At 37.1% G+C, this 20,698-nt stretch overlaps 6 protein-coding genes across 12 annotated transcripts in view; 3 read left to right on the top strand and 3 right to left on the bottom strand.

The window, feature by feature from the left end:
* The first annotated feature begins 473 nt into the window (after positions 1-473).
* On the top strand, positions 474-2,386 carry LOC136785608 (glucose-induced degradation protein 8 homolog). Of its 2 annotated transcripts, none has more exons than XM_066746754.1 (4): positions 474-1,015; positions 1,257-1,405; positions 1,482-1,873; positions 1,951-2,386. In XM_066746754.1, the coding sequence occupies exons 2-4, from the start codon at positions 1,285-1,287 to the stop codon at positions 2,125-2,127; spliced, it is 690 nt and encodes a 229-aa protein (XP_066602851.1). In that variant the 5' UTR covers positions 474-1,015; positions 1,257-1,284; the 3' UTR covers positions 2,128-2,386. The 2 variants fall into 2 exon arrangements, with proteins under 2 accessions (XP_066602851.1, XP_066602850.1); XM_066746753.1 differs by having other exon boundaries at positions 755-1,015; positions 1,479-1,873; positions 1,951-2,378.
* A 172-nt stretch (positions 2,387-2,558) lies between these two features.
* LOC136785607 (nucleoporin NUP35-like) lies at positions 2,559-4,153 on the bottom strand. 3 transcript variants are annotated; one of them, XM_066746752.1, is made up of 3 exons: positions 3,930-4,133; positions 3,726-3,836; positions 2,559-3,646 (listed from the first exon to the last, which is right to left on the bottom strand). In XM_066746752.1, exons 2-3 carry the CDS (start codon positions 3,834-3,836, stop codon positions 2,828-2,830), a joined length of 930 nt encoding a protein of 309 aa, XP_066602849.1. In that variant the 5' UTR covers positions 3,930-4,133; the 3' UTR covers positions 2,559-2,827. The 3 variants fall into 3 exon arrangements, with proteins under 3 accessions (XP_066602849.1, XP_066602848.1, XP_066602847.1); XM_066746751.1 differs by having other exon boundaries at positions 2,560-3,646; positions 3,895-4,133; XM_066746750.1 differs by having other exon boundaries at positions 2,561-3,646; positions 4,041-4,153.
* A 787-nt stretch (positions 4,154-4,940) lies between these two features.
* On the top strand, positions 4,941-6,424 carry LOC136785471 (gem-associated protein 2-like). 2 transcript variants are annotated; one of them, XM_066746524.1, is made up of 6 exons: positions 4,941-5,239; positions 5,306-5,390; positions 5,453-5,608; positions 5,677-5,719; positions 5,837-5,967; positions 6,286-6,424. In XM_066746524.1, exons 1-6 carry the CDS (start codon positions 5,136-5,138, stop codon positions 6,376-6,378), a joined length of 612 nt encoding a protein of 203 aa, XP_066602621.1. In that variant the 5' UTR covers positions 4,941-5,135; the 3' UTR covers positions 6,379-6,424. The 2 variants fall into 2 exon arrangements, with proteins under 2 accessions (XP_066602621.1, XP_066602616.1); XM_066746519.1 differs by having other exon boundaries at positions 5,677-5,967.
* Positions 6,124-7,592, bottom strand: LOC136785485 (ubiquitin-like protein 4A). 2 transcript variants are annotated; one of them, XM_066746538.1, is made up of 4 exons: positions 7,456-7,592; positions 7,239-7,353; positions 6,927-7,032; positions 6,124-6,857 (listed from the first exon to the last, which is right to left on the bottom strand). In XM_066746538.1, exons 2-4 carry the CDS (start codon positions 7,284-7,286, stop codon positions 6,559-6,561), a joined length of 453 nt encoding a protein of 150 aa, XP_066602635.1. In that variant the 5' UTR covers positions 7,287-7,353; positions 7,456-7,592; the 3' UTR covers positions 6,124-6,558. The 2 variants fall into 2 exon arrangements, with proteins under 2 accessions (XP_066602635.1, XP_066602629.1); XM_066746532.1 differs by having other exon boundaries at positions 7,432-7,588.
* Positions 7,593-7,682: 90 nt separating this feature from the next.
* LOC136785462 (ribonuclease H2 subunit A-like) lies at positions 7,683-9,045 on the top strand. The gene is made up of 3 exons (XM_066746508.1): positions 7,683-7,814; positions 7,899-8,075; positions 8,139-9,045. The coding sequence occupies exons 2-3, from the start codon at positions 7,902-7,904 to the stop codon at positions 8,979-8,981; spliced, it is 1,017 nt and encodes a 338-aa protein (XP_066602605.1). The 5' UTR covers positions 7,683-7,814; positions 7,899-7,901; the 3' UTR covers positions 8,982-9,045.
* A 56-nt stretch (positions 9,046-9,101) lies between these two features.
* Positions 9,102-20,698, bottom strand: part of LOC136785658 (uncharacterized) — a 52,211-nt gene continuing 40,614 nt past the window's right edge. For both annotated transcript variants that reach the window (XM_066746832.1, XM_066746831.1), the window contains exons 2-6: positions 14,238-14,443; positions 13,305-13,440; positions 12,688-12,827; positions 11,580-11,844; positions 9,102-10,784 (exon numbers count right to left, since the gene is read on the bottom strand). In XM_066746832.1, the coding sequence (XP_066602929.1) occupies positions 10,711-10,784; positions 11,580-11,844; positions 12,688-12,827; positions 13,305-13,440; positions 14,238-14,426 (804 nt within the window). In that variant the 5' untranslated portion in view covers positions 14,427-14,443 and the 3' untranslated portion in view covers positions 9,102-10,710. The remainder of the gene's footprint in view (positions 10,785-11,579; positions 11,845-12,687; positions 12,828-13,304; positions 13,441-14,237; positions 14,444-20,698) is intronic.

Below are 20,698 nucleotides of genomic sequence, written 5' to 3' on the forward strand. Positions count from 1 at the left end.
TACCGGCCTTAAGCTTATGCAGTGGCTGGCATGCAGACTGCAGTGAGCTGCACCGACTGTACATACATATATACATACATGACATATGTCATACTATATATACTACATTACTACATTATAGTTACAATACTCAAATTATGGATGTCAGGAGTCAGGCAGGACTCAGGATGTGCTCAAATGTTCACCCTCCAAAACTGCATCACAAACCGCGTGAATTTAAAAAATTATTTGGTTGTGTTTATTTTGCTATTGAACGAAATATTAAAATCTAGTGTGAATTTTATTCTATTTGTATTATGAGCATACGTGATAATTGCAACTATATCACGCAAGCATAGCAATTCCAATTAATCCATCTTGTGCATAAAAAGCTTCGAATAAAAATGATTGCAGCTGAAAGTAGAAAGAAAAATAATTTTATGCATTTCATGTATCTTGCTTAGGTGCAAACACTTGAAATATAAAAATATTATTATCAATTTTATTTGTCGAAATAATTCTTACAAAACGACAACATCTTAATAAAATCTTTCGAACTTGGAAAAGTTAGATAACTATATTTTTATAATAATTAGCGGAAAAATAAATTACATGGAAGGTAAAGAAAGGATCTCCATCCGTGTCATTTCTTCTTTCATCTGATCGCATGATGTGAAAGGAGGAGGGCAAGAGGCAAAAAGGGTACGTTCAGTGTACATACATATATATATGATGCTGTATTCCATATGTGTATGTGCTACTCACTACACTTATACATACTTCACTACCACACACGTCAGATTTTGACGGCCTCGGTAACTATGAATACTACTACAAAGTACAATATACATATAGCTCATATAGCTGTTGTGTTGTGGTAGGTTGTTTAGGTTTGGATCTTTATATTATATTGAAAGAATTAAATAGCCTTTCATATACTCACGTTTTTCAATATCACTTTTCGGCACGAATAATTGTGTAAATAAACATTTGTTAAGCAGGACACAGCAGAACCTATATTCTTCAAAGTTGGCTGGTAATAATGCTAAAAATAGGAGTACATAACATACAATATTTGCCTACAAATATTATTAACTATTAACAATTTTCTCTTATTAATTTGTGCCATGTTTTATCCAAAAACCAAAGAAATTTGCTTATTTAATTTTTATTTAATTTTGACAGATTTATTTCTCTTATTATTTTTTCTCTTTATACTCATTAAATTTTGCATATGAGATACTTTTATGATAAATAATTATTTTAACATTTATCAGAAATTTAGATTTCAAACCCATCTGTAAAATGAGTTTCCCGGAGAAGCAGGACAGCATCACAAAAGATGAATGGGTAGCAAAGCTTGAAGAAGGCTCCCATATTCAAAGAGTTTCAATGAATAATTTAATCATGAATTATCTTGTGACTGGTAAATTTTCTAGAATTAATTTCTATAATATAAAATTCAGCAGTTAAATTCTTATATAATTTTTATTAAAAAGAAGGATTTAAAGAAGCTGCAGAAAAATTTCAACAAGAGTCTGGAGTAGAGCCAACAATAGAACTTAGCTCATTGGATGATAGGATCCGTATTAGGGATGCTATTAAACATGGAAGGATTCAAGAAGCCACAGATTTAGTGAACCAATTACATCCAGAATTGCTGGATAATGACAGATACCTTTATTTCCATTTGCAGCAGTTACATCTTATAGAATTAATCCGTTCAGGTAGAATTGAAGAAGCACTACAGTTTGCCCAAGATGAGTTGAGCGAAGCAGGAGAGTCGGATGACAATATTCTATGTGAGCTGGAGCGTACATTAGCTCTATTGGCTTTTGATGATCCTCGCAAAAGCCCATTTAGTGATTTGCTCCATCCCACTCATAGTCAAAAGGTAAAATTGTAAATAACATTTAATAATTTAATTTCCTTATCTCAAATATTATTACTTTTACTTTCAACTATTAATAGATAGCAAGCGAGCTAAATGCAGCTATATTAAAAATGGAACACAGAGAATCTACCAGTCCTAGATTAAATAATCTATTAAAAATGATTCTATGGGCGCAAGATGAATTGGACAAGAAGAAAGTGAAATATCCAAAAATGACCGACTTAGGTAGCGCTACAATTGAGAGTCCAAAATAATTACATTTGAAACAGATGAAAAAAGAGTTAACGATTTATTTATTGCAATACTAAAGAAATGTAAGAATTTATCTGTATTACTGCATAATAGGTAGAAGATGATATGAAAAACTAAATACTTTATAACATTTCAATTATTAGAAAAATGTAATAAATCTTTATTTTCCATTATATACTTAAGAATAATTATAATTAAATATTATACATACATACATATATATATCACAAATGGAGTATATAAACCAATCTTGTACTGATTAGAGATATAGGTAATTTTTTGTTATCATTTGTATGAAATAATTGAAAATATAGCTGTAACATAATGATAACTCTATATTCAGACCTTTCTTATTTCATACTTACATTGCTATGTAAGTGTTTACAGAAATTGTGTTAGAAAAAATTTTGTGTATTTTGCTTAAAGTATCAATAACACAAGTTTTATTAAATTGAATATTTCACATACAAATTGTTAACCTTTTTTGTGTATTCATTTAAACATTAAATTTCTACATAAGTCATAAAAAATATATAAAATATTACACTATTACACTATTTATACAGTAAGAAACAAATGGCTGAAAAGCTAAATTATGGAGTGCATCTTAAAAGAATATTAAAACTGTTTTCAGCAAATAATTTGTCTTGTTATTTATATTTGATTACATTTAATGTGTGGGTGAACATTAAATAAATAATGCTACCAGCCAAACATATATTCCATAGCTTTAGAAACCAAACCAGTTGATTTTTGTGGCATATTTTCAGGAGACCTTACAGATTGAGGACTTAAATGTTGACTATATCCAGCTGCTAAGGGTCGGGCTTTTTGAATTTTAATAGGAGTTTTCATAGAAGTATCTCCTGGTACCAGTCTTCTAGGTCCGGTAAAAGATTTAACACTGTTATTTAATTTTGAACAGTTTTCTTTATCAAATCCTAGCAAAACACCTTCATCTGTACAAGGAATGACACCAATCATAATTGAACCAGACACAATGCTACAGTTGCATGAAAGTGCCCTTTGGGCTTCTTGTTCTGATGCACACTTTAAATGTATCCAGTTACATTGCTTCAATGGAGCAGCATGATGATCTACCACATGAACTCTACTAGATACATATGATAAGACATTATCAACTGCATCTAGTGAAAAACCGAAAACTGTCACCCACTGCAAAAGCCCTTGGGATTCATTGGTATTTAAAGTTGATGGATTATCCAAAAATGGGCTATTATTTGTTATATTAATTAATCTAGTTGGAGTACATGTTGTGTTTATAATGCTCTGATGTTTATTCGGAGTATATCCTAACATTGATTGTGATGTCTCTAAAGAATCAAATAAGCCACGTGTTGGAGGACCACCTGCATGGCTTTCTGTACCAATCTGTGATGTATTAGGGCTAGTGGCACTTCCAAAAACTGCTTTTTGTCTATTAATCCTATAATCTGGTGTTCCATAATGAGAGATCGGAGATGTAATTCCTTGTTGACTCATGACACTTAATCTTGCTTGCTATAAAATATATTTAATATTAGCAAATAGTACGTAATACTAATAATCGATAATTTAAGTGACTAATTTGATTACATACTGTGTTTGTATCACCTAACAAGAAGCCTGGCAGATATGCAGAGCCTGCACCAGGACTATTAGGTGTTTGAGCAGGACTTCCAGCGGGTGACCCCAAAGCCATAGGTTCCATCTGAAAAGTAGGACTTATATTTATTTTAGAATTACATAATTACATTCCTTTTAATTACTTATTAACTTGCTGGAAAAGTGAAAATATATGTACACTGTACAGCCAGTTTTGTAGGTTATCGTAGCCTTAATTGTTGACAATTGGAATATATAAAACGAATTTAAACTATAAAGAAATATTAGAAATATATAATAAATAAAATACCATAATGTTTTCTTTTAATGACGGAATTGATTATCCTTTAATTAACCGTTCCTACTTTTTCAAAATTCAAAATGACTATGAAAATTAGTCTGCTTCTCTTTGCTACAGTGGGCGCGTTCCGTTATTTACTGTGAGTACTAGTAATCTATAGTTTGCGTGACATTAAATATAGCTTTTCAGTACTCGCAGTCAATCCGTTTGTTTCTTTTCGCTGCACTATCGAACTAATGCAATTAGTTGAAATTATGTTTTCTCCACTCTAACTTATTGCACTAGTGCAGCAAACAGCGAAAAAGAACAGACCTAATAGCGGAACGGGGTCAACTAAAATTAAGTAAGTATTGTGAAGATTGTGAACTTGTATATCACAGTGGTTGCGTTTCAAATTTTAAGGAGCTAAGGTAGCGCTATATCATGATTGGTCAGTTGAATCAATTTGACCAATCATGACACGTATCTTACCTATGTATAGTGCTACTGTAGCGCTAAAGTTTTGAAACGCAGCCAGTAATCGCGATGTATGGCATTCCTAATTTTTCGATGCATTTAGGAATCGCTTTGAAAAGACACCAGGGTACCGATTCTTGAAACTATCCTAAATTTCGTATGTGAAACTCTACAGTTTCCGTTATTGACTTTCAAATGATCACAGTTTCAAGAATCGTGCCATTCGTACCCCAGCCAGGGCCGCCAGGGCAGCCACTTTACCAAGTCCGCCATCTTGAATAGTACTACGCTCTATAGTAAGTGAATTTTGATATAAGGAATGCAGACTGCACAAAGTATACTGCCAGCCCGGTTCCACAAGCCTTGTTTAAACTGGATTAAGTTAATTTTGCTATATTTTATGTCACATAGAATATAGCTTAATTAACTTAATCCAGTTTAAACAAGGCTTGTGGAACCGGTCCTGAACCGGTCAATGGCTTATTGTGGCTTATTGGTTGTTTATATTTAGTATTGGCAGCTGTGTTTGCTGCAGTTTAAAACCTTAAACAGAGCTGGCAGTAATTAAGCTTTGTAAATTTTAATTTTTAAATAAAAACTGAACTCAATATTTTTATTTTTTATGCAAGTAATAAACAGATAAATATTATGACAGAGAGCTTACAAGAACCAGCTCTTTTTGTAGGAGATTTGGAAGATATTAACCTATCTCTACCACCAGCTTCAGGAGAAGATTATATTAAACGCGTGGTGTAAGTAAAGTCATTACCTAGTTTAAATTAATTGATCTGTATTAATTTATTTAAATCTTATAACAGATTAGAGGCACAGCAGTGTGATGATATTGTAGTAGCAGAGATTGATAGAGCTCGCTTAAGAAAACCAACAATAGATATCAATCCTGTAAGCCACACTATAAAGTAGAGAATTAGCCATTTAAAAATTCTGATTAAATTATGTTTTAGTTTTCAGATTGTATTGAGGCACCAGATACACTAGGTCCAGCTATAGAATGGCAACAGTGTCAAATTGTAGATTTTTCTGAAATACGACTATATATAAGAGAATTGAAGGATATGATAAAAGAGTTGAAACACAATAATTCACCAAAAATAGTTCTAGTATAAATTTTAAGTATTTTTAAGAGTTTCTTCATATTTACTAGTTTTAATGAAATATCTTATTGCAGCCAAATAAGGATGATCAAGTTGGTTGGATTAATCTCTGCTCAGGTATTTCAGATGAAGAAACTCAATTGTTCAGGCCTACATTAAATATAGTATTATATTTAAGCCAGCCTTTAATTGAACAGATATTAGAATATTTAGTTGAATACATCGTTCAAATAGGAAAGATTGAAAATAGATTGGGAGAATGGATATTTGCATTACTGGTGGTCCTGGAACAGCCATTAAATCCTGATGCATGTTCCTGTTTAAGGTCATTGGCCAGAGCATGTTCAATTATACGAGCAAATTCGGTAATGTCTTTAATTATTCCTTCATTTGATTCATTCATAAGCTTGATATAAAAATACTTTATTGAATAATTTGATAAGGTGGACTTCCAACAATTTGTTATTATGAAAAGCATTAAATTTTAAAGGCAGGAGCAATCAAACCACAGAAACCACAGCTATAAACATAATTTTTTTTATTAAAATTGCGTATAGATAATAGTATTAAATATTTAAAAAATCATTTTGTTACAACAAGTCAAAAAATATTAAGAATTGAACCTTTCTTATACTACATTATCTATAACTTTCAGGTAACACTCATATTTAACTTTTTTACAGAAAAATTTAGAGATGCAACAAATTGCATCACTGAACTTATTCATTTGTCTGGTGGCAAGATATTTTCGTCAACTGGATTTAGCTGATATTTAACACATCTACAATTATAGATATTTTAGAAACAAATTATCGATTTGACCTTTTTATTTAGTGAATAAATTTTTATAAAACGTAATTAGTGTGCTGCCAATTGTAGGTTGTAAAAATTGCATGACTTTTATTAAATAAAATTATTTTATGATATTGAATTCATTAAATTAAAGTCAAATTATCTTAAACTATATTTTCTTGGTCTTGAATTAATGCTGTTGCCAGTCGTTCTAAATCATCATAACTTAGGTGATTCACTTTGTTCTTCAAATCTTTCAGTAATTCATCGACTATCAAATCTGTTTCTGATTTTGTATAATAATGCCTTAAAACTCTGGAAACTTCTTCCTTCAAAAGACGAATTCCATGTTTTTGATGGGAAGTCTTTGTATCACTGGTTCCTTCTTCAGCCTTCTTTATCACCAATAAATTTAGCTTACTGCCATCTTTAATACCAGGATAAAAGCTTAATGGGTTTTCATCTGAAAATATATAGATATAATGATGAAGCTTATCAAGCTATAATCAATAATCAACAATAAACTGCTTGCCTGCTAAAGCTTTCCCAGTGAGTAATAATCTTTGTTGTGGTACATCAATGCCTAAAAGGTCACTTACCTTATGCTTTAATTCTAACACTGTTTCTGTTGGAAGAATCTGTAAGTAAATTATAAATTTAAGATAGAAAAAAATTATATATTTATAGAAGGTTATTGAACAAAAAACTGATTAATTTTAAATATTAAGCGTTATTATTCATTAGTTGGTACTTCATAGAAGCTAATAATGTACAAATTTATTAAATTTTATGTATGTAATATTACAATTTTGTGTGCTTGAAAAAAAATCAATGTGTTACTCACATCAACGACGCATTCTTTTCCTCGAAGTTTTTTCACGATTACTTTCATCTTGATGTAATATTATCAATTTACGCTAAGTATAAAGAAATTAATGAACTGGATGGAATCAAATTTGCTGAAATAGTAAAGCTTCAATTGACACTGGTGATAAATTTAACATTTTATTATTAAGAGGTTATATTTTGCGACATACGACTGAATGAATACTAGTGAATACCGGAATATGAGGTTTTTAAGCCACTCTCTCTATAGTTTATTTTTTAGTCCAGTTTTAATAAAATCTACTCCATACTTCGATGTATTTTTTTCTTTTGTGTGATTTCCTTTCCTTTTCCGTTTTCCTTTTCAGAACTTTAAACCGTTTGAAGACAGCCGTTAAAGTGCGTTAAAGTTTCAAGCTCAACATCAGGATTGCCAATCTGTTTAAAATATTTCTAGGAATAGGAGAAACCTAGGGATAATACTTCAAAGTACATAGGAATAAACTCGTGGAGGACACTTGGCACTTGCTTCGAAAATTGAAATGTTCAAAGCGCGGCAGCCTTGTGTTTTTGGCGGTTAATCCGAATATGACAGGTTAGTTTCAGTCAGTTTCAGTACATTACAGTATTCAGTAGTACGCGCGACCTAAACAATCACGGAAGTTGATTAATTTTGAAGATTATGAGCAATGTCAAGGAAGAGATTAATTCTAACGAAAGTCAGGTTGAGGATAATGAAGAAACGATCAAATTAAAATTTGACGAGGATGGAAATGTAAAAATAACGCGCAGAAATGAATTAACACCTTACTTTAAAGATAGCGACAATAGAAAAAATAAAATTCATTTATCAGCGGTAAGAAATTTGTATATTTCATTTACGTTGAAGTCATATGAATTAACTTTTGTCTAATAATAGGTACCAGAAATTTGTAAAATTGAGCCCTGTCAACTTGGTGTAGATGAAGCTGGAAGAGGTCCGGTCTTAGGTCCTATGGTATATGGAATTTCTTATGCTCCGTTATCTAGAAAACAGCTTTTATTTGACTTAGGGTGTGCTGATTCTAAGAGCCTGACGGAACAAACAAGAGATGCTATTTTTGATAAAATATGTAAGCATGATGAAGAAATGGGATGGGCAGTTGAAGTAATATCACCTAATTTTATCTGTAATAGTATGTATAAACGCTCCAAATCATCTTTGAACGAGGTATCTATGAATTCTGCCATTGGATTAATTACAAAGGCTGTAGAAGCTGGTGTGAACATTGAAGAGGTATATGTTGATACTGTTGGTCCACCAGAGTCATATCAAGCAAAGTTAAAAAAGCTTTTTCCAGACTTTAAAATTGTAGTGGCTAAAAAAGCTGATTCCACATATCCAATTGTGAGTGCAGCAAGTATATGTGCAAAAGTATCTAGAGATCATGCTTTACGAGCTTGGCAATTTGTGGAAGGAATAAGTATTGAATCTGATTTTGGCAGTGGCTATCCTAATGACCCCATGACGAAATCATGGTTAAAACGTAATATAGATCCTGTTTTTGGATTTCCACAAATTGTCAGATTTAGTTGGTCTACAGCAGAAACAATTTTAAATTCTGAAGCAGTGCCGGTGGAATGGGAGCCTGAAGAAAATGCTTTAACCAATCAAGATATATCACATTTTTTTACAAAGTCACCTCAGAAGTCTGTGAAAGTGCATAAGAGCAAACATGCCTTTTTTACTGAACGACACCTTTCTAGTGCAACTGATTTATAATTCGAAAGCATGTTTAAAATTAAGTTTTTCAATATTGTGCAAAAGATTCTATGCTTTTTATATAAAATAAATTATACATGAAAATATTGGGTTTTAAAAACAAACATTTTCAGACCACAGTCCATATTATTCTATTTTCTTTATTTGATGAAATAACGCATTTTATAGTTAAACTTTAATTTAAATGAAAGAGTGTTTACCGTATGTACATATATACAGAATACTTTTAATCTTATTATAAACGACGATGTGGCAGTATGCATATTTACATATTCCACCACTATAATTAACAATTAGGAATGTTTAGCGTAAAATTTTCAGATATCTTTGGTAGACGCACGCTATACTCACACACTTTACAGCAACGCTAACGTTACGATATTATATTATGGATGAATGCTAGCGACTAGAGTGTTAAAAGCTATAAATGACGAGAACAAAACAATATTATAATTTTTGCCACAGCATTTGACTTTACGTGGATAAACTTTATTTATACAACCAAAATGCTGGGACATGATGAATAAGATCGAGCAGGAAACATTTCATATACTATATATAATAATATACCTTTTTAATTAGTCTATCCTCTATAATATCATAAAAACAAAGGTTATGAGTTTCTCGATATAATAATGATCTTTTCAGAATTTTGTTTTCTTACAGTGAAATTAAAAAAGTTACACTTTCTTTGGTGTAAGGTTTATTGTACAGATACAAGCTTTGAAAGCTTTTGTCTGTCTTTTTATATGTATTTTTTATAATATACTCTTTTCGATTTATTGAGAGAACTTGAAAACAGTTATCATAGAGCATCATGAAAAATCAAAAGTATTGCATGAAATCGAGGTAGATTTTTTAAGGACTTCTTTTAACAAATTATCGGGCCATATTGAAGCAGTGAAAGCAATAAATGTGAAGCATCGTTTTGTATAGCAATACGTACTGAATATGTATTTACCGTACTAATACTTCCATGCAAGTATATCATAGAACTCTCAAAAGAGCCGAAGGGAAACCAAATGTACAAAACTGGATGCTGTCGTAGTTGCCGATGATTTTATCGACTCAAGTTTGTGCTCAAGTTCGCTCAGCAATGATACAATTAAAAATATCTATATGATATTTATTAAACGTTAATAATAAAATAATTGTGATTTATGAAAGACTACAGATTTACTTTTTTGGTGGTATATATATATATATATATTTCTTTGGGATTTATTATAAATTAATATACATAAGTATAGTCTCGTTTCGTTGGAACAAACGGATATAATCGGTTGAAAATATATATATTATATACTATATAATATATAACATAAAGTGGAAATAATTAACCACTGTCAGTATTGGAGCTCGATAAATCTGACGACGATGTAAATATTACCTCATTTTGCAATGAATATACAATGAGCTTCGCAGCTTTCGTTCGATTCTCGCGGCGCGTTGAATAGAAATTCGTTAACATATCTGATACTCCTGATATAGTACAATTACACATAATTATATATATAATGTACCGTCTCTGTGGACACGAGGAAAGTATCACTATTTGCGTGGATTATAAAAAATATATGGAGAATAAACGTCGATAATCCGTAAATGCTCGTTGGTGAGTCGACATAGAATTTGGCGTTGAGGCCTGAGGGGATGGCGAGCCCCGGGTGAATGGGGTTGTTGTTCAAGGGGTTAGCGAGAGGTCAGTACTCGTCGCTCGGCTCTTCTTTTACCGCAGTAGAAGTAATCCAGCGATCAGCAGTAGCAACACGCGAGATTCCATTTCCGTCGTGGCGTGGCTGGCTAAAAAAGATAAAAAGCCGCGAAGATATCGTCAGCTTTATCAACGTTCAGATAACTAGCCGAAAGAGAGATTCTCGGCGACGTGCTATAAAGGCGGACGGGGATGAGTTTGCTGCTTGGAAAGTACTGTTTTTAACCGGCGAAGAAAGAATGGTGAAACAAAAAGTGGTAGGAAAGTGGGAAAAAAGGATTGAAATCTATGCTTTAATGGAGGATATTTTAGTGCTTTTCAACGGTTGCAGTGATGCGCACTCCCTGCACGTATCGCTTCTCGCTTTCTCCATCCATCGCCTCGGCCCTCGTTCCCCCCGTACCTGTACCGCTGCTGTGTATAGTATCTCGTGCAATGGATCGCGTACCACATGTGCATGCACCAGGCCAACCCATGAAAAACGACAAAAATCCCGAGGTTTTCGTCAGTAAAAGTTTTCCCTGTTTATTCAACAACTCTATAGTACATTCGTATATATATATATACCTCCGTATGCAAACGCGTTAGTATGTATGTGGTATGTATATACAACACATAGACGTGCATTTAGCGTGTCACTGCACGTTGACGCGAATATAGGATAGGAGGGATGGATACGCAAGATAGATGAGTATATAGGTATCTATTATCAATATATGTATATGTATATATGTACTATACATGGATGCAGCGGAGTGGCATTAGGTGTAAGGTATGTGGCATAACGATTGCGAGAAGGATTGCAAGGGATTGGCTTATAGCGTATATATGGGAGAGGGGAGAGAGAGAGAGAGAGAGAGAGAGAGAAAATAAAGAAAAATTACCTAGGATATGCTCGGCGTGCGTGTGTCCTTGCGCTCTTGTCTCTCTGCTCTCCATTACGGGCATTTTCAGGGTCCTTTCACCCTCTATGCTGAGCTCGTTCGATTTCCAATATACGTTCGCTATCGTCGCCAAGCATTTGATCTTCATGTTGCCCTTCTTGAAGTGCTTCGCACGCACGGGGAACTCCACACCGAGCTCGGCCGTCTCCAGACCCTCGCGATTCACTTCGATGATGCGAGGCCCTCTTAAGTATTGTGCATCCACCTGATAGCGGGCCGAGGACAGAAAGAGACAAAAAGAGACAGAATACAGAAAGCGAACACGTCGGTCTCGAGACGATGACGCAGCCAAAGCCTCCGAGCTTGCATATTGAGTACCGTTGAGAATAAAAAAACTTCTGTTTTCGCCTCTCCCCGATAGATAATGCACGCTCGGCTATTTTCACGCTACCTAGCTACCTATATACCAACCCACCCACCTATCTAACCGGATAGGTTGCCTAGGTAGCTCGATGGCTTGCTTACAAGCTGCAACCTAGCTCTTCGTGCACATGCAGTAGAAAGAGAACGGAAGATGTGTGTATCACTTCTCCCCTCTCATATACCACCTATACTTTTCTCCACTCGAAATTTCCTACCTACCTTCCTTCCTTCCTTCCTTCCTTCCTTCCTTCCTTACTTACTTTTCTCCAATACCACTCTTTTTGCCAAGCCTCTTAAACTTTTACTCTTTTATTTAGAAATTAATCAAGAGAGGGCAAGAGAATGAGGTCCACGATGAAATTAAGAATTTGAAGAAAAGTATATACAGGGTGAGGCATTTAACGAGCTTCGTAGCACAGAGGTATAGATTTATAAGAAAATATTTATCCCGTTCACTATATATATATTTATGTATATAGAAGATGCTAATATTTTTGCACAGTAACTTTTTAAAACTTTTTTCTATATAATCGCATTGAAAGAGGTCTTACGTGAAAATTGATATCTCTCGGTGTCTCAAAGTTACGCGAAGATAAATGAATTTTTCTTTCGGATCTGTGCAATGTCTCAAATGTCTCATCCCACATACATAAATGTAGGTATTGACTGACGTTAAAAGACTCACGGATTCCTCGTTGATAAACCAACTGAGCGTTGCGGCTGGTTTCGATTTAACCGATTTGCAATTAAACCGTACGACCTCCGAGACTTGATATCGGTGTCTTCCAGATTTCCCAGTGATAATAGGTCCCTCCTCGGGTAAAGCTATTAAGAAACGTCATAAAATTATATGACTGTTGGACGAACAATCGGCAAGTGACGACGAATCGCGTACTAATAATATTTCTCTTTCGTCTGCTTTTATCGAGACTGCCAAGAATCGGAGAAATTGCTTCATAATGGAATAATATAACTCCATTTCACCTAAATGTTGTATAATGTTATACTCTTCTATTTCCAATAGAACGGAATTTTGTCAGCTGCGATTATACGTTTTAATTAAATCTTTCGCGTTTTTCCATCAACCCGTTCAATTCTCCAAGTTTATATATATATATATATAGTATATGTACCACAGTATATACTACACCTTATGTAGATCGTTTATGTGAATTTAGAGGATTCACTCTCGCAGCTACATTTTCGTCTCGTTGCACCGTCATACTAAGCCGCAGTTATATATCAATGGAGCAAAACGTAAGATGCTTTTGAAATGCAAAGGAAAGCTGCGTTTAATCTTACCAACAACTTTCATATCGGAATGATCGGAGACTGTTTGAAAAGACGGCGCCTCTGCAGAAACTTCACATCTGTAACGACCGGAACTCATCAGATTTACCGAGGACAACACAACCGAGCGTTCCGTGGAATTGTGAATCTGCCAAACAAATCAAGAACATTAGAAAATCACCGGTTTCTCGGCAAAATTTCATCCCCACCCCCTCTCCTCTCTATGATACTTATTGCAACGCGCGCGTTAATCATAAAATATGTATTAATTGTCACTCGAGTCCGTCGTTAGTGGTAGAATGCTACATCACGCATAAGTAGGAATTAATTCCTCTCTCTCTCTCTCTCTCTCTGTCAATATATAGAACTCCAGTGTGTATCTGTCTGCTTAACGTTTCACGAGTTAGCTTTGCGTGCGCGGTCAGAGGATTCTCTTATTATCCGACAATCAACTTTAATTACGATAAACGAATGACAAAAAATAAATATATTATAAAGAATTTTAACGAACCCTCCAGTTCTGTGAGACTGTGAAAGCAACTTTTTATATAATAATCCTTGAGAATTTATCACGAAATAAAATTGCGTCAACACCATTATTGTTTGTTACACGAATATGAAAAAGATACACAAGCAAACTGATGCATTACACGATAATCCAATCTATAAAAAAAATCTGCACGAATATCGAAATAATTGTTCTCACTATTTTTAAGGTTTTTTTTTGTAACGTAATAATAGAGGTAAAGTTGGAAGGCGTGTAATTGCATCCGGTATAGGCTTTAAACGTGAAATGTAATATTAAAGCCGTACGTATTGCTTTGATTGGAAATGAATAAAATTCTGTTGGAGTGGATCGAGGGAAGCGGGAGGGTGATAACTCACGGTAACTAAATATATATATATATATATATATATATATATATATAGCGAAGAAACTCTTACGTCAACTGTGACACCGGGTAAAGGGAAGACCAGTACTGGTGGCATATCTCTCGGTACGTATCGATAAAACTCGTTGCCGTCTTTGTACCACTTAACCGAGTAAAGTATCTCGCCATCCAAATTGAAATTGCATTCCAGTCGAATGTTCTGCCTCCACACGACGTACTGGGGTATCACAAGGTCCAGCATTCTCAAGGCGTCGATTTCTGAAACGTATAAACATATAGTTTATATATATACGTATATGTTAAAGAGTACAGGGTTCGCGAGGGGGTGGAGGGGGGGGGGGGAGAGTGTCGATGGATGACGAGGGCTGCTCCGGTACTGGGTGAAAAGGCCGCAAATACGGCCGGCTGCGAGTTAGTTAGCTTCCCACGCGTTAAATGCTTGCAGCCTCTTGCACAAATACTTGGCATAACTGGCGCTCTCGGATTCCCCGAGTTCTCAAAGCGATTAATTTCACAAGTGTCAACTGGAAGCAGCGCGGAGCCGTTGGAGCCAGTGGGAAAACTCGAAGAGCGCGCGCGGAAATTCGGCGAAATTATTTGGAAGCTCGAGTAGTGGAGTAAGTATAAGATGGGTGGGGGTACTTGAGAAAAGCTCCGTGGAAGCTTATTAGCGCATGATCGAGCTCCTTTGCTTAATAGCTTCCGACTTGGACTCCGATTCCGATTACGGTTGGCGCAAGCAAGCATCTCGCGCGCGCGAGAATAGAGAAGCTGTGCGGGACAGTGGGGCACTGGTGGGCTTTGCTATATATATATAGTATAGCTGTGTTCGCCGAGAGGCGAGTGGAGTGGATTGGAGGAGAGCTAGAACGCGCGCTAGAGAGAGAGAGAGAGAGAGAGGGAGAGAGAGAAGCAAGAGTGAAATAAAGGATGAGGCAGCGCGCTCGGAGGAGAAGGAGCAGGAACTGGGGCTGCAGGGAGGGTTACCAGTGAAAGGGGGAGTTTTTCTTCTCTACTCGCGCAGAGCACCGACCAATTTGTTTTAACGAGCGTCCCCCTGTCGCGGTTAATCCATAATTGCGAAGATCACGCTTAGATTAATAGCGCTATTAGGCGAAAAGGCGAGCGCGTCGAGCCAAGCCCTATCCGTCCTCGTCTTTCTTTCACGAGAAAATTGATGACACGCGCGATGATGGCCAGTTTTACAAGTTTCGGTCCCACGGCAACCAACGAACGAGCAACTTGAGGCTTCGTTCCAGCTACCCTCGTTCGCACTATGAACATGCGATAGTTAAAGTTTGTTTGCTGGCGAACGATTTAATTGTGGCTTGTAGATTAATTGCCCTCTGCAAGTGCGAGATGGTTCCGATAGGTTCCGAAGCTTGTGTGTATATCTATATATCTATATATATCGAGAGAGAGAGAGAGAGAGAGAGAGAGAGAGAGAGAGAGAGAGAGTATAGGTATGAGAATGCGGGAGAGAGAGAGGAGAGCGCGATCGGCTGACAAATTGAGACGGGAAACGCTTGGATTCATTACTGCAGAGGTAGGACATTATTTAATCAGCGGTGTCGCGGACGACAATAACTTGAAAGCACTCGGTTCTCTTTGGCACGGAGTGCTCGTGATTTCGAACAGGAAAAGGGCGTACGTGTACTCTTATTCATTCTCCGTGTACTCGTGTCGACGTCATCCTGCACCTACCTACCTCGCAAGAGAAAGAGAGACACCCCGAGCTTTCACCCATATCGTCAGACAATTTTATGTAATACATATATATACACACACTACGCAATATCACGCTCGAACAAAAACTGTCGCTATATATATACGTGTGTAACGCTACTCACCACCACCACCGCACGACCATACTACCACCGCTGTATCCCTCCATCGTCGGCGTTGTCGCCACCGTTCTGCCTTCTTTTGTGAATTCTATCTCAACTGCTCGCGCGAAGAAGCAATTACGAGAGGGAGGCTTCTCCTTTCCTCCCCCTCCGAACTCACCCTTCCTTCAACTATCTACCACCATCTCCTCTCTCTCTCTCTCTCTCTCTCTCGCATCTTTTTTTTCTACCCAATCTTTCTTACCTACTTCAAGGCTGCGGAGACCCGGGGAATTCAGCAGGGAACGGAAAAAAGATCGGCTGGATTAATTAAATGAATGGTCAAGTGGCCCAAGAACGTTTATGCACGCGCTCGCGTTAATTTTCCACTCCTTCAAGATTCTTGCTTCATGGATTTTTCAGGAAGTTGACCAATTACAAGTTGCCAAGGTAAACTGGACTAATTAGCCGAAGCAAAATAAATAATTCCTGCCAACCGGTATTATTTGCCATGTCACTCTCTCTCTCTCTCCCTCTGACAAGATAGCATATCGCGAGTTCATCTGTTGACTCGGTTGATTCGATTCAAGTCATTTTTTTTCGAGCTACCCGGTGTCCTATAGAGGCCTATACGTGCAGCCCCGGAAGGGCTTAATTAGGAAAACGATGGCGATAAGGATAATTTGCAAAACGCGCCGATGATCTCACGCGGCTGCCAAGGGAGTCGGTTAGTCGGTACCCATACTGACACGAAAGAGAGTGGGAGGAGGGGAAGGGGGGGAGGGTGCTAAACACGCGAGCCCTTGCTAATCTCGAGAGGCGAGCCCCATCGCGTCATATAAAATACTTTCTCCCCCACTTCATCCCCTTATCAAGCCATTTCTGAATCACGGCCTTAATCCTTTACTACGTAGCGTGGTATGAATAAGCGAAAAGTCGATAAAGCATATAATAACAGTCGAAAAACAGCGGCGCGGCGAGCTGCGACTGGCTGCGAGTGGTTGCGACCCCCTAGCGATGAATGCACCTGGCGCCCACACGCTTGTTTTTTCCACAGGCAAGCACAATCGAGCTCTTATATGATTGGTGAACCGCCCTCCCGTGTTTGGCGAGAAAAGGAGAAAAAAAGCTGGAAAAAAAAATCTATCGGATCAAGCCAACGCGCGTTCACGCTCATTGATTTATATCATTGCCAAATCCTCTACTTTCCACCTACCCTCCCCCTTGCCCCTTGTGGCAAGCCCTCCCTCTCGACATCTCTGTCCCTCCCCTCCGGCATAGTCGCCGTTTCATTCCGGAGATTCGCACGTTAATATTTCGGGCGATAAAACCCCCGCGCCAATGTCGAGAATCTATAGGCCTCCCTCCAATTGGAAATAATGTAGGGATATCGATTCTGCATTTGCAGAGAGTAAAGTGTCCTATTGCAGTTTGTAGGCGAATTCCGATATTAACGATGCAAGGCAACAAGCATTAAGGGGGTTGCACATTGTGTGACTCGCGGTATTAAAGGAGCCATGAATTTTTCAGCTTCTCGATATTCGCGATAGGGGCTGGTAAAGAAGTTTCGAGTGGCGTGAAAATGTGTGAAGAGAGAGAGAGAGAGAGAGTGGAGGGGGGAGGGTTAAGTCTCTCCTGCCAGCTCAACAGTTCCTCGGTAAGCCTTTAGCAAAGGGGACAGAGAGCGATTGTTTATAGCCCTCTCGGCATTGATTCGAAGTTTTATTAAGGAAAAAGCATGACAGTACTGCGGGTTGCTTGTCAGGATAGCAGGGGAGGGTGAGAGGGGACTGGGAGAGTGAGGAGTGGGGGGTGGAGCTGAGGTTGTAAAGTTGTCTGGAATCAGCGGCGTTCCTTTTACAGGCGCGATCCTTCTTAAACGATGTATCAAAAACTGAAGAGGGTTTCGCTGCTCGCTAAGCGGCTTATCTCCGATGCGCAACGTGCTTTTGCTTGAAATAAAGGCTTACAGTAAAATACGACACCTGTACTTTACGACTGTTGCGGGGGTGAGATAGGTCGAGACACGGAGGAGGAGGAAGAGCACGAGGAGCTACCGTTCCATTTTTGAGAATACAAACGAATGAAAGGCGAGCAACGAGCGAGCATTGCTGGAAACAGTAGTATAGAAATGAACGGGAAGAAGACAAGGGGCGTAGGGGGGGGGGGGGGATGCGAGGAGGCGAGCGTTCAAGCGCGACGGCAATGTCTCCGTTTGGCTCTCGGGAGTCTCGGGACTCGACTCGACTCAACTCGACTCGGGGTCGGGACTCGGGCGACTCGGGACTCGACTCGACTCGACGCGACGCGACGCGACGCGACTACTCGGGTTATGTGGATGCAGTAAACGCAACGGCACGGCACGACCAAGCTTCTGACCTCCTTGTCAACTGCAGCAACTACGTCCATTAAATATTTCTTTCCCCCCATTGTGCGTCAAGCTGAACGCTCCGAATCATTAATCTAATAAGAGTCCTCCACAATTCTTCCCACCCTAATATTTTTATCTCTTACCCCTTTTCACTATTTCACCTTATATCTCCCCCTCGAGAACAACGACAATTTCTCTCGCCATTTCAAAACTCTAATATTTCTTTAAAACGTTCGCTTATAAAGTAATACCCACGTCACCTTCCATATTATATTCTGCATTTCTTTCATCCCAATCGAGTTTCGTGAAATTTCAACGCTGTGCAGAGGATTGTGTAGATGTTAAATGAAGATATTTCTCAAGTTAGCATCCGGATTGAAAAAAAATCATTTTTTAAACATGTTTCAGAAATGTCTTGTGTACTGTTGATTGCATTATAACCATTTTTGTTTGTAGTAAAAAGATAATCAAATTTTTAGGACGGTCCAAATATGTTGGCTCTCCGCTTAAAAAAAAAAAAAAAGAAAAAAAATGTCGGAAAAAGCGTATTTTAGTTCCAAATGGTTTGTAGATGTTTTGTAGTAAAGGAATTTTTATTTCTAGTTTTATTTAGATAACAAGTTGGAGCAATTTGCAAAAATTCAAAATCTAGTTTCTCGTTCTTTTTCAAGGTGTTACCTTTTAACCCCACCTGGATTTAATTTAAAATCGTTTATAGAGTGGTAAAAGCATGTGCGATTTGAGAGGAGGAAAGGGAAAAGTCCTAGGAGTAAGCGGTGACATGGGGAACCGCCGTAGGCAGGAGGTGGGGGGGGGGGGGAGGGGGGGGGAGGAATGTAACACACGAAGCGAATAGAAGAAACGAGCCAACTGCGCGTGTTTAGATCTGACCTGCTAAGTTTATACTATTTAATGTTTATTTTTATTGCGCTTAAACAATATTTATTGTATTTTTTGTTTGTTATATACAGAGTATTTACTACACTCTCCCCAAAGCATGAACGTAAACTTTCATTTATCTCTGTGTGCGTATAACTATAAGAAATATCAATTGCATGGGACTTTTTCGAAACTTTTTTCTATTTAGATGTAAACAGATATAATCTTCATAAAACATGCTTATAAAATCTCTATTTTTAAATTACTTCCGTGAAAGCTATTTCTACTTTACTGACAGAAATTTCTATGGTGTAGTATGCTCATATAAGATTATAAGAAAAATCATGACACAAAGGAGAAATTAAATTTTTGAAATATTTTGTTTTCTATAAATTGCTGCAACTTTTCCTAAAAGCTACAAACGAAAAGTTCTTCGGAACAAATATCTACGAACAATCCAGAATCGATGTATGTTTTCCCGATGTTTTTCTCTCTCTTTATTTTTTTTTTTAATAGGTTGCTAACGCATTTAAACTTTCATAAAAATTAGTTTATCTCTTCACTACAAACAAAACCGTTTATACTACTATCAACTGCGTACAAGATACTTTTAAAAATGGTATTTAAATAGATGATTTTGTTAAAATTTGAGTGCCAACTTGTGACAGAGGTGAAATGAAGAAAATGCTATTAAAATTATATACGTTTTATCCCCTTAAATGGGTGCGAGAGAATGAGTGAAATTTCAGAGCGATGAACTGCTCTTTCGAGCCCATTCGATCCTCGTCCACACTTCCGGTGAAGCACGCATCAAATGATATTCGATGGTGAGTGAAATTTGCCGCGAATTGTCGGCTCTCGAATTTTATGCACGCCTCGCACACTTGCGGAATTCGACAATTCACGGGGCGACGTTTCTCTCCAATTTGTTCGTTCGTTCGTTCGTTCCGTGTCGTTCGAACATCTCTAAATGTAGCTATATAATGCGCATAAATATTTTTAAACCTATATAGTATCTCAGTTATTCGCCTCACTCATGGCGCCGAGCGCTCAGGAAGGAAACTCAATTACAGCGTAGAACAAATACACTGACGGAGGAAGAATTCGAATGACGTTTAAAGTCACATAAAAATACTCCATTGTCCTTAAGCCATCCAATTCGTCAGATAAATAGAGCCTGTAAAAAATTACGTGTAGCTCTCCCACCGTATTTGCAAAACAATTACCTTTCCTCCACTTTACGAATGCAATAAACTCAAATGAATATATCGCTTGTAGCTTAAGCGTCGACCGTATAATACGTATATATTATGCCATAAGAGTTATACGAGCTGGATTGAAAATGAAACTGAAAATAGGCCAGAGGAATATAATAAGTTAATACGAGGAATATAGTCTATATACCGTATATATATATGTAAAATTTCGCACAAACTA

Source organism: Prorops nasuta, unplaced genomic scaffold, assembly GCF_024137725.1.
Source record: "Prorops nasuta isolate Cenicafe-Biocafe unplaced genomic scaffold, Cenicafe_Pnas_1.2 PNAS00003, whole genome shotgun sequence".
NCBI classification, from domain to species: Eukaryota; Metazoa; Arthropoda; class Insecta; order Hymenoptera; family Bethylidae; genus Prorops; species Prorops nasuta.